The sequence below is a fragment of the Lontra canadensis genome, unplaced genomic scaffold (assembly GCF_010015895.1).
Source record: "Lontra canadensis isolate GAN:19392208 unplaced genomic scaffold, GSC_riverotter_1.0 scaffold3, whole genome shotgun sequence".
NCBI classification, from domain to species: Eukaryota; Metazoa; Chordata; class Mammalia; order Carnivora; family Mustelidae; genus Lontra; species Lontra canadensis.
The window spans coordinates 4,300,644-4,313,483 of NW_022630997.1; the positions used below are offsets into that span (position 1 = coordinate 4,300,644).

General features: G+C 47.0%; 1 protein-coding gene across 3 annotated transcripts in view; it reads left to right on the forward strand.

The window, feature by feature from the left end:
* GFRA1 (GDNF family receptor alpha 1) overlaps nt 1-12,840 on the forward strand; it is a 202,698-nt gene that overhangs the window by 162,495 nt on the left and 27,363 nt on the right. For all 3 annotated transcript variants that reach the window (XM_032878967.1, XM_032878985.1, XM_032878976.1), the window contains 2 exons: nt 7,669-7,778; nt 10,438-10,572. In XM_032878967.1, the coding sequence (XP_032734858.1) occupies nt 7,669-7,778; nt 10,438-10,572 (245 nt within the window). The remainder of the gene's footprint in view (nt 1-7,668; nt 7,779-10,437; nt 10,573-12,840) is intronic.

Here is a 12,840-nt window from a genome sequence, read left to right on the forward strand (position 1 = left end):
TGTGCAAGGTGGCTCCGTGAGGGCTGCCGAGATCGATCAGATGCCGACCTGGACGCCCTTCAGGGGGCTGCCGCTGTTTCACGTCCTCAGAAAGGCTAAGGAAACACAGCATCTCTGCCCTGCGGCATGCTTGCCCGGAACCCTCACCCTGGAGAGAACCCCCAAGCAGGACACAGGGACTAAAGCCCTGGGTGACACCTGCACTTCCTGAAGTCCTTCCTTGGAAGGGCTTTGTCACCGCACCAGGGGGCGAGCCCTGAAGGTGGTGATCATAGCCTCCTGTGACCCACATGCTGGGCCAAGAGCTACCAAGGAACTGGACGAGCAGCTGTGATCAGGGTTCCCCAGAGCAAGTGAGGACAGCTGTGTGTATTAAATGGGTTGTAGCCTCCCAAGTATCACGATGAAGCTGAGCAGGGCTTTGGGAGGAACAGGGCAAACCTCTTCTTGGCTTCGAGAGCCGTATTGTGCCAGGAAACAGACACGTTAGGCAAAGTTTCTTGGACCTCACAGTACTTTCCCGAAAACAGGGGGTCACAGTTTGGCTAAGTCAATGAGAAGTCCATTAACTTGTTGGGCTTTAATCATCCCACCAGGGTGGAAACCCACATTAGGGGGCTGAGAAACTCAAGGTGTGCAGAGCTGCGGGTATGTGTGTCTGGGGAGGTGAACCTGCCTCGGAATTGCCCCAGGGAAGCCACACTCTCTCACGGGCCTGGGGAAGACCCTGGCTTTCTGAAGGGCAACCTGCGCATCCCCCCAGCTCTGCAGACTGTGCCCCAGAGAACATGCTGGGCTTTGACCGCCCCCCGCCGGAAGCTCGCATGCACCCACAAAGCGGGGAACAGCAAGGCAAGAAAACACCTCTGCAGAATGTCTTGAATATAGGCTCTGATCTGCGAGAGGATGCTTTCCAGATGTGCTCTCGGTAGGCTGCCGGGGAAGAAGGGCTAAGGTAATTTTCTAAAAACGGAACGAGAAAAATCTGTTTTGTGTCACCGTACCAGAAAATCACCATTCTAGAGCTCTTGCTTTGTCATCTCGGTGCTAATATTAGCAGCATGTTTTTCAAATTATTTTTATTCTGCATAAGAGATTAGCAGTATTAACAAACTCACTGACATTTCGTCATTTAAAAAATATTTCTTTCCCCCGAAGCCCCAGGGGGAAAAGGAGCTTTTTCTTAAAAATGCCTTTATTCTATGAGCTCATATGACTGAGAGGTCCTAAGTAACACCACAGGATTCCTGGCTTCAGACTTCTGAAATTTGTTTTGGTCAGAGTCACTCCACAGACGTAGCCTCCATATGTGATACAAGGGGCTGGTGGAAGGCAGGCTAAGAGGCCTGTCCCCCTGTGTTGAGCTTGCTGTGGGTCTGGGCTACAAGGGCTTCATGTTGAAATGGACCAGAAATTGGGGAGAAAAAAAAAAGAAGGGATAGGATATGAAAATGTATTGGGTAATGTGTATTCTGGGTCCTGAGTGAAGAGCTTTATAGAACTTTCCATGAGTTCTCACAGCAGCCACGTAAAACGACTGTGAATGGCATTTGCCCCATTTTCCAGGTGAAGAAATGGAGTTGGAGAAGTGAACTAGTTTGCTAAGGTGTGAGAAGATGAAAGGTAGAGCTGGGGCTAGAGACAGGTGCATGTCCCTCTTGGGCCTGGCGTGCTTTGTTTCCTCGGACTTTTGTTTCCTCTAATTAAGAAAACCTTTCTAGACTACATGGCTTGCTTTGAAAACTGAGACTTGAAAGCCCTGATGGTCACGCTGTGGTCAGAGACAAATGCTAGTCATTTCTTACACAAGCAGGTGAATAAAGGGATCCCTTCCCAAGGTTCTGGGTTTGGACCAGTCAGTCAAGCTCTGCAGTCCTGAATGGACACCAGTGGCGGCCCCAAAGCCTCTCAGTAAAGGGAAGCCTAATGCATCGATAGACTCTCCAGGCTCAGGTTCAGGGTCCTGGATGCATCCATGACCCCTGCTGGGCTCCCGAATGCCATTCAGAGCGCTCATCGAGGCTAGAGTCCGTGGAATAGCATTAGGCTCTGAAGAACAATCTGGCCAAATGGTGGGAGGGGGAGAGCAGTTATACACTCAATGACTTAAATCATCTTCCTGGGAACTTGAGGTCCAACCCCCTCTGCATTTTCCACTTCCAGGGCTGACACCTGCCATCTGCCACACCCACCGTGTGACTCAGGGCAAGAGCTTAACCTTTTGGCCTTTGGTTTTCTTACATGGGAGATGAGCGGGTCCACTAGAGAAATCTGGGTCTCTATACAAACCCAATGCCTAGACGCAAAATCATGTTTCATGGCAAAGTAGACTCGTGGGTGAGAACAATAATAACGCTTTGAAAACAAGTACTCTTTGAAAACAAGTATCTTCAAGCAGCCCTAGATTTTATCGTTGAAGTGTAAGGGAAATCCAAGAACTAAGTAGTGCAGCAATGAATATGGGAGTTCTGGGTAGTTCATGTCAGAGGCTGGATCTCACTCAGGACCTCACGATTCCTGGTCCAGAGCTCATTTCCATGAACCACACAGCTTATGTCCAAGTATAGGATTCATCCTGGAAAAAAAAAAAAGAAACAACAAACTTTTAAAAGAGTAGGATGATCCAGGAGGAGTTAAAGTGGGCATTACTAGTATGTTAGATTTTTTTTTTAACCTATTTGCTATAACACTATTTTCCTAAAAATGTTACGGAAAAAGTAGATAAATGATTTTTCCCCCACTGTCAAAAGACCATTTGCTGTTTGAGAAGACTCTCCTAGATCTTATCATTAGAATCATTTTTCTATTTCAGTTAGCAGCACGCTTCCCTTAGTGTGATATGTTCTATATAAACCACTGTTTTTCTCTTCTGCCGGTTTGCTAAGGCTACCTTGGCATTTACTGTGTTTTCTTCCTTTCTAAGGGTGGGAATTTTCTCTTTCGGAGGGAGATACATTTCTACATTATTGCCTATTCATTTCCTTTTCATTTTCTTAGAGAAAATCAGGTTCATCAGTGCTTGTAGTCATGGAGATTTCATGTCTCCAGAAGAGATCCAATTGTGGAATTTCTTTGTTAATCCCACACTGGACGTTTAAGCTTTTGTGTTTGGATCAGTGCAGCCCAGGCAGGGGAGCGACCACAACAGGCTACAACGAGACTCTTTAACCCAAGGCGGGCAGGGCAAGTGTGTGCAGCGAGGGCTGTCCATGGACGCTGGGGGCCGGGGCATAGCAGGTGCTCAGGCCGTGGTTGGTGATTGGGCAGGTGAAGATCTTAAGCTTGAACCTGCGAGATGCTTGCCTCCCATGGTGCAGTGAACTCTGTATGGCCTCATCTTCCTCGCAGACTGGTCCCCCCACATCCCCGCCCTTTGCCGAGCTGCCTATGCCTCAATTCTGCCCCTCCTTTCGACAGTCTTGACTTCCGTTCTAGTAAAACCTGCCTCCGGTGCATCCTCCTTTCTTCCTCTCCTTCAGGCCTTCAGGTCTCCCTAGTGGCTCCCCACTGGCTACAGTCTCCTAAGTAAGCAACCATGTCTCCCACTGGCCAGTGTCCTGCCTCCCCATTGCTGCTAGGACAGTGAGGGCATGGGATACGTCTCAAGCAAATCTTTGCTGAATGGCTGAGAGATCCAAAAAGTCTTCCCAACATGCAAATCTGATATTGTTACTCCTTTGTTTAAAAACCTTCAGTAGGGGTGCCTGGGTGGCTCAGTCGGTCAAGCGTCTGCCTTGGGCTCAGATCGTGATCACAGGGTCCTGCGATGGAGTCCTGCATCAGGCCCCCTGCTCAGCACGAAGCCTGCTTCTTGCTCTCCTTCTGCCTCTTTTCCTGCTCATTCTTCCTTTCACATTCTCTCTCAAATAAATAAATAAAATCTTAAAACATAAAATTAAATTCAAGTAAAAATCTTCAGTGGTTCCCAGTGGTTTGAGGATAAAATTCAAACTCTGAGGTCATTCAAGGCTCTTCAAGCCCTTGCCATCTCATCACCTGTCATTCACCATTTGCATCCCGTGGCTTGGCCATCCCACGAGGACAGCTAACGTTTTTCTGGGTGATACGTGTGTTCAGTGTAGCAGTTGCAAATGATTTCCAGCTCTGGAGTCAGATTGAATGTGGTAGTGTTCCAGCTCCACCACAGAGCTCTGTGACCTGGAGGGAGTTCACTTAAACTCTCTTTGCCTCAGTTTCTTCATCTGCAAAATGGGACTGATAGTATCACCTGCTAAGGTTGGTGTATTAAATGTGTGCACACATGTCAAGCTCTTAAATCAGTCTCTGGCACATACAGACATTCCATTATCATAACCCCGGGTGTTGTATGAACTTACTGACTCTATCCTGTGCCGCCTCCTTCTGCTGAACATATCCCCTCCGCCTCTGCCTGATGGACCCGAGCCATCCTCTGACTCCCAGTCCCCATATCATGGCCTCTCTGGAACGAGAGGAGTGTTAAAAGCTTAAGTCGTGGACTTATAGCCTGGTTCTGCTACTCACTATTTAGTCTAAACTTGTTAAGCTGTGGTTTCCTCCTTAGTGAAATTCAGATAAGAAAATAATTGCCTCTACCTTATTAAGAGTTCTCAGGGAAAAATATAAAGACATACCTAGCATATGTTAAATACTTCATTCATGTTAGATATTATTTTATTAGCAGCCTTTCTGCCTTTCTGCAATAGCCTTTCTACAATAATACTGCCTAGTTACAGTATTATTGTAATGTGTTTCCTTGTTTGTCTTGGTGGGCGATTTGAATTCAGAGACAGAACTTACTGCTTCTAAGGTACTTGATGCATCATTCAGGCCATGGAACTGTGGAACTGACAAGGACTCAGTGGCTTTATCGATACATGTAACCATCTGTAACCATTTTCATATGTTGCTTTAAGAGATTTCCGAGGACCATGTCCATAAGAGAAGATGTTAGGAAGGAAGGGTCTTTGAGAGGCCCTAACAACTGGAGATTAAATGGTCCTATACCATTTTATTTGGCCCAAAAATGACTGGGAATAAAGGGGAAGCCAGACTGGATGGGCTGGGACTTCACTCCCAAGACATGACACGGGCTTTATCAATAGGACTAAATACCTCCTGCTGGTCTTCAAACAGGGTCGTGCCAATACATGCTAAGTAGCTGATTGTCTAAGAATGACACAGAGCCCTGATGTGGCGGGTGTTTGCCCATCACCGTGGTGCAAATACTCCCTCCGAGGTTACTCTCAAAACACCACTGTGATGTTAACCGACTTGCAAGGATGGACCAGTCATCCAGGCATGGACTCCCTCCAGCACAACACTGTGTAAACCTCAGTTTTTCTATCTGTAAAATGTGAGTCCTCTGAAATTATAGTCCTGTCTCCAAGTAGAAATGCTGGTGGGTCAAATGAGAGAGGAAAAAAAAAAACAACAGGCAAATGCTGGTGTTTGGGCAACACTGCCTGTGCTCATCATCATCTTGAAACTCTGTCCACTGGCCGTGTGCATCTTAGGACCGGGATCTGTGCTGACAGTCTTCTGTCACAAACCAGCCCGTCCGGGCTTCTGCTCAGAGCCATGTATCTGGTTTTATCCTCCCAATCAGGGTTCTACTCTGCGCAGCAGACTGACTCAATTAGCCTTTCATTCCAGAGTCCAATTGTGAGTCAATTCTGAGGTTGTTAAGCAAAATGAGTCTGGTGGCATTAGCCTCGCGCTGAAGGATAGTAATCCGCATTGTGGTGCCGTTCAGTTAATAGTCTGCTTGAGAGACTATGAGAAACAGGGACTCAGAGACAAAGCGACCTTTTGTCCATCTCTGGGGGACAGGCTGGGAGTGCAGGGCTGCCAGGTCAGAGAGCTGCTCAGGTTGTGGGCAACGCTGGAAGCCCAGCTGCCTGAACCACAGTTGGCCTTTGGAAAGTTAGAAGCCCAGCAGCACCAGATCATTAACTTTCATGACTGGGAAAATTCTTCTGAAATTAACACTCAGTCCAAGCTGGATGCCATTGGAGTCAGTTGAGTAAGCCCGAGCCACCTTTAGGGATTTCCTCGGAAAAATGAATCCTCTAACCAGGCTACAAAAATGGCCAGGTTTTATGCCCTCCAGTGTGTTCAATTAGAGTCAGAAAACACCAACGAGGCTTAGACGGTGGGAGATCCAGGCACGCAGACGGTCTCACACTCAAGTCTCATTTGGAGGATTTTGCCAAGACCCTTAGCTTCAGCACATGGCCCTGCTTGGGAAGCGGGATGTGGGGGCCTCTCTGAGGACTCTCAGGTGCCGTGCAAAGAAAGTAAAGCTTTGTTGTAGCACCTGCCCTGGGGATTGACAGTGATGGGACCAGGCACACACGGATGGGGCCCAGATGGGCGCAGCTTGGGAGGCTCAGATACCCCTGCTTAATAGGGTTTGAGGAGAGACCAGACCCTCACAGACACCCTGCAGCCTTTGCAGTGTGCTATGAACTCAGACAATTTCATTGGGCCTCTTAACTCCCCGCTAGCTACGATTGTAGTAAAGGGACACATAATGGGCTTCCTGCAGACCTTTTACAAACCTCTGTGATCTCCATACACACTACCTTGCTCTGCCCCGCCACGCAAGCTCGCACATAACCCAAGGTATGCTAAGTAAACACAGTTTTTTGGGTGGAAGGAGGGAAAAACAGCACTATGTATGTTGTCTGCCAATTTGGGTATGCTGAAGAGAAAAGAGCCGAGACAACCATCCATTGTCTCCCATAATTGCCGGATAATTTAAATTCTCTTGAAGTCCATTGTGTTCTTCGCTCAGAAGCAGAGCTGTTGTCTGCTGAGATGACCTCGGCAGTGGCCCCACTCTCATTCAGGATCTCTCCAACAATATGCTCTTCAGACTGAAAAACAGCCAGTTGGCCACAAAGAGCCTTCTGCCTCCCCAGACCAGCGTGTCTGTGGCCCCTCTCCATCTCCGGGGCTCTGCAGTTTTGCCACCACTCATGGCTTCCCAGTGGACTGCTCTGGCCCCTGGGCAGCTTCCTAGCTGTGGACAGGTGCAGCAATGGTCAGCGGCCCCTCCAGGCACCTCCTCCCCCAGAAGGTCCCATCACACAGTGAATCGGTGCCTCAAGTGAGCATCACCTGTCCCTCCTTCTGGAGCAGTGAGCCCCTCCTCAGTGTCACTTGGCAGGAATCAATCCCTATCCCCTGGGCTGGGGAGTGAGAGATAACTTACAAGACAAATACACGTATTTTTAAAGCCAGCAGGAATTACGGGAGCAGATGGGCTGTAGGATCCTATTTGGATGCCAGGGACATGTTTCTGTATAAAGTAAATATTTTCCCAGTGTAGATCTCTGGTGAGTGTGTAGAGAAGCATATTTCCTAAAGATGCAAATAAGTCTGTCAGAAATAAATATTGAATGGAAACTTCAAAGCATCTAGATTTCTCCAGTTATAGGCCCTGAAGACTTCTCTGCAAATAAGCAGACACACAGGTGGGCAGAGGGCTGGGGGAAGGAGGGGATGTTTGGGTAGGGGAGTTGGATAAGAGGGGGTGCTCACATCCTAAGAGCTCACACTTTCTTTTTTTTTTTCTTTTGGTGCGGAAAAAGGTGTATTGACGAAGGAACAAAGAAAAGTTACGTTGGTTCAGAAGTTTAGGGTATTTCAAAACACACAGCTTACCCTTTCTCCCCATTGCAGATCTCGCCTTGCAGATTTTTTTACCAACTGCCAACCCGAGTCAAGGTCTGCCAGCAGCTGTCTGAAGGAAAACTATGCCGACTGCCTCCTCGCCTACTCAGGGCTTATTGGTAAGAATAGGGAGAAGCAGGACGGGAGGGAAGTCTGGCTTACAGATACTCACGGACTCTTTCCATTGTAGCCTGCCACTGTCTGCAAGAGGGAAAATCGTAGTAACCTCTGTGCTGGGGTTTTGATGTTAAGCCCTATAGGACTTACCTGCAGAAAAACGAAACCTGGGGATCACGGCTGTGCCAAGGCAGAGGCAGGAAGCAGGGAATCTCCCAGGGAAGGAAGACTGTGGTGTGAGCACCTGAGAAGCATCAGGGTGGGGGTGGGGGGGGGCGGGGGAACCAACCACACAGAACAATAGGAAAGGAAAAAAAAAAAACATGGCCATGGAAGAGGGGAGCAGGTCCCCCCGAGCTCATTGAATTAGGGCATTTGGAAGTCATTCTGTCTGGGGAAATAAAAAAGGCTGCTCCCCAGAAATGGAAATAAAACCCCTAACTACTGGGGTCCTTCTCACCATTGATATTCTTGGTAATTCAGCTCCTGATGTGCAGGGAGTGAGGTCGCCTAGGATGTTTCCAGGAGAACGGACCTAGCAGAAACAGTGTTTTCTGCCTCTCCAGATGGGAAGTGGGTTCTTGGCATTCGGGGCAGCAGTGCGATTAGGGTAGTGAGTTAGAAGGTCAGAAGTGAGGCAGATTTGTGTTTGTGGCTAAAAGGGGCAGGCAGGAAGAGAGGCAGGTGTTCTGGTGGAAGGGCTCTGTCACAACTGACGTTTGAGGACAAATGTGTAGTGAAGGCTGTGGAGGGATGAGGGAAATCACACTTGTCAGAAGCATGATGGCTCAGCCACAGCGACTGCACAAGTCACCGGGCAGGAAAAACTTCCCACCAAGAATGACAGCACAGACTCAATTTTTTTTTGTCACCAGAGTGGCTTAAAACTGGCAAGAGCTTTCGGGAAAATCAATGATGGCATTTAATGGGGGGATATTACAGGTGCCTGCCCACTCATCCCAGCGTTCTTTTTAAAGAATACCTGTGTTCTCTTGGCCAAGACCTTTCCCCAATGCTGTTTACCATTTTTGTGGCTGTATCCCAATGAGTGTAACTTCCTTGAATCAATATCCCAAATTCGCATTCACTCTTTCCTTTTCTTAAGTAAGTTGGTCTCTACTAGGGGTTACTTATCAACTATGGAATTACAGGTGTGAGCAACAATGGAAATAATTAAGCCGTGCTCATTATAAAAAGTTAAAAAAAAATACAGAGAAACCCAAAGGAGACAGCTGGAAGGATCTACAACTCTACTCCCAGATATAATCCCTATGAATACCTCTGTCCATATCCTTCCAGGCATATGTGTTCATTAAATCCTCCATGAGTGGCCAAGGCACAGGGCTGCCAGGCATTTCTGGCTTGGAAGCCATCACATGCCCAGGATGATGAAATACTCATCATATAATGGAATGAAATGGTTGAAGCAATGCATTTTACAGACCAAAATTTATTTCCCTCTTGGGTCTGGATCTTTCCCTCCACACTGGTCATTGGGTTCTAGTGTCTTCAGGACAAAGCTTGCGCCTGCTTCTTCCATATGTCAGAGACCCATCACGGTGTCCGGCATTCACTGGCTACTTAGTAGACACATTTTAACCTCTGGACTCAGGGTTTGGGGTACCTTGTCCTTTCTCATCCAAATTAAGTGCTTACTCTCTGTTGTGGGTCAAAGTTCCCATCCCAAGGTATAACAGGAGATAATGTAGTTTGAATTGGTAAGGAATGTAGGGTAAAAAAGACATATCTTTGACTTAGAAGAGCTTACAAAGAATTTTTTTTTCTGTAGTGAACAAAATATATCCTGTGACTCACTGACCACTATTACTTTTATGTCCACAAAATACAGAAAAACAGAAGGCTTCTTGGCATGACTTAGGCATCGCCTGGTGCGAACCACCCAGAAGAAGACATTTGGGTTGTATTAAGCATAAATGCTTTGCTTATTTGCGCCAGCACAGAGCTCATCAGAAAAACCATGAACATAGGAAGATGTAGGCAAGAGAGACCACCCAGCATTTCTTTGAGGGCTTTTGAGGACTTCTGAGACAATACTCTAGAAGCCATCAGCTTAGAGGATTTCCAGTTCCCTTTCCAATTCCTTCACAACTTGGAAGACTTTATTTAAAGCACTTGAGTGTCTGGTGAGCAGAGGCCTCATTATATATGTTCCGGATGTCAGGGAACCCAAAAGATAGCTTCGAAGCTCCCCTGTGTTCCTTTGAAGAAACCATTTGCTTCTGAGGGAAGTGGATGCAAAGTCCTAAAAGGATTTTTTAAGATATGTGAAACCAGTTCTATCTATTTATGGAGATTAATAACATTTTCAAGAAAATGCAAGGGATTTGGGAACTCATGCATTCGAAGTTAATTCTCTCCTACTCCATAACATCCATACCATTTGGGCAGAAAAAAAAAACACCCTAAGTGCAGCTCAAGGAGTTCTGTTATAATTTTTTAAGTAAATGTGTAAATTATTTTATGTGCTCAAGATAAATTACCAAGAAAATGCACTGCTTAACATAATTTCCCACTCAGCCAACCCAATGTTTGTAATTATCCGTGGTGTGTCCGTGTCAGAGGAACATTTGTTTCTCCTTAGGCTAGAGAAAAGTCTGTACGATCACATGAGAACAAGGTGCCTTATTTTTACTTTCTTAGGTACAGTCATGACCCCCAACTACATAGACTCCAGTAGCCTCAGCGTGGCCCCGTGGTGTGACTGCAGCAACAGTGGGAATGATATAGAAGAGTGCCTGAAATTTTTGAACTTCTTCAAGGACAATACTTGTCTCAGTGAGTTTAAAAAAAAAAAAAAGGGAAGCAAACACACAAACACGCTTTCCTCTCTGTGTTCAAGCTATACCTTTGCGTGTCTTGTGCCTGCCTCTTCTCTCTCTCTCTCTCTCCTCTCTTTTTTCTGGTGATAGTGAATCTAGCCTCTCTTGGCCATACTACACAAGGCAGCAGGGAACAGAGCGGGTGGGTACTGCCAAGTCTGTGAATCCAAAGGCCTAAGAGAGCAAGAGATTCAAACAACGGAGGGTGTATCCTGTCAGATAGAGCCCTTCTACCCACAGATCAAATTCTGATGTTGGCAACCAGCACGAAGTCTGTTCCAAAGGTTCTTAAAACCTGGGTCCAATATGCGGTGTGAAAAGCTCAGACAAATTAGATGGGGGTAAGCCTCCGAGGGCTTGCTGAGAAAAATTAGAACGTTAACATCAGTAGCCCCCTGGATGTTCAGGGTTGGCTCAGAGAAGCCACAGTTCTTGAGTGGAATAAGCTGGCGGTGCAGGCGGGAGCCTCAGGATGTCCGTTATCTCGGGAGACAGAGATGAGCACCCGGGAGCTGGGGGGTGGTAGGAAGCTTGCTTCTGCTTGTAAATAGTATCAGCTGTTACTGCCACTTTCTTCAGGCAATATGGAAACCTGTTTCCCAAAGGGAGAGGGAGAGAGAGAGACATGCAGGTGTGAACAGTGGGCACCCATCAGACCGTGAAGGGTCTTCCTTCTATCTGCAGAGATGCGCACCACTTGAGGGGACGATCCAGCGGGCATGCTTGAGGACCCGCTCTCCTTTGGTGGCAGCTGCCGTTAGTGTATTGGGTTCCTTCAACTCACTCCACAGGGAGTGCGATATATACATGATCTCCTTGACTGTTTTCTGCACAAGAGTGCTAGGAGCTGTAGGTAGGAGCTTCTCCATTTCATAGGTGAGTCAACAGCTATTACTCACATGGGTCCTCCAGGCCACAGTTGGATCTGAAGCCCGAGTTCCTCCTTCCGCAGCCCCTGTCCCCCGAGGCTTTTGTGTCGTGCCTGATATCAAAGGGCCCATTGGACGAGAACATATGGCGGAACACCGGGGACCAGGTGGGACTTCCTGGTGAGAGATGTGGAGCCATCTTCTAGGAATTAAGGTTCAGCCGCCCCTCTGAGAGCCAGGAACACTCTCCGTGACGGTCTGCTGTCCAGTGACTGATGGCCAGAGAATTAGCTAACAATTTACCATGTGTACACGGAAAAGCTTTTAAGTGTTACTTATTCTAAAACCTCTTTATCGCTTCCTTTGTTGAAAAGACAGATCTAAATGATTTGCTTACTACGTGCTTCAGTCATGTGGCTGTGACCAAATGCTTTAATCATCTTAAAACTAACACAAGCTTCTGGACACCTAAGGGAAATGGAAAACCACAAAACTAGTGGGACGTATGGAGACATTTGCTGAGATATTGGGCATATCCCCGAACTGAGCCTCAGCTCTCCTGTTTGGTCTTGACTTAAAAAAAGAAAAAAAAAAAAAATATATATATATATCTCCTTCTTTTCCACATCCTGCATAGTCTTTTGGCAGAATGCAAGTTTTAATGAAGATAAGCAATGACAGTATAGGTCAGTGTGAGAAAAGATTGTAGTCACACTGGCTGGAAAACTGCTCCCTCATGGAGAAATTAAAGGTGTCCCTGCTTAATAATATTTTGGTGAAGGGGAGACTGGTCTGGCCTCATTTTGCTGATGACTTCACAATAAAAATAAATACATTTGGTCTTCAACAGGGACCAAAGCCAGCCAGAGTTTTTCACAGTCATTCCATTTAGACTTGGATGAGAAGGGGCACAGCCCACCAAAGACAAAGGGCCGTCAATTCACGTCCTGCAAAAGGCTCTAGAGTAGAAGGAATTAAAATTTATAGGTTCCAACCCGAACGTCACAACCCAGTTCTGCCCCCTTCAAATTAACCAGCTCTCTTCCAGATTCCTCTATCACGAACACAGCTTTAACCGATTGTTTATTTCTGGTCATTGGGGGGAAACACAGTTATTTTTAAGCCAAAGTGGGTGGCCAGAGTGAGGGGAAGAGAGAAGAATGAGCTGGAGATGGAGGTAGGATCGGAGGTACACTCACTTGGGTCTTTCTCCAGATGCCTCCTTCACCTCCCTGGACCTCTGTATCAGAACTATGCTTCCCTGTCACACTCTCACCCCGCCCCCCGCCCCCCCGCTTCATTTCCTCCAGGCTTTCTCAGCACCAAATGGATTCTGTATTTCACTTAATACCCTC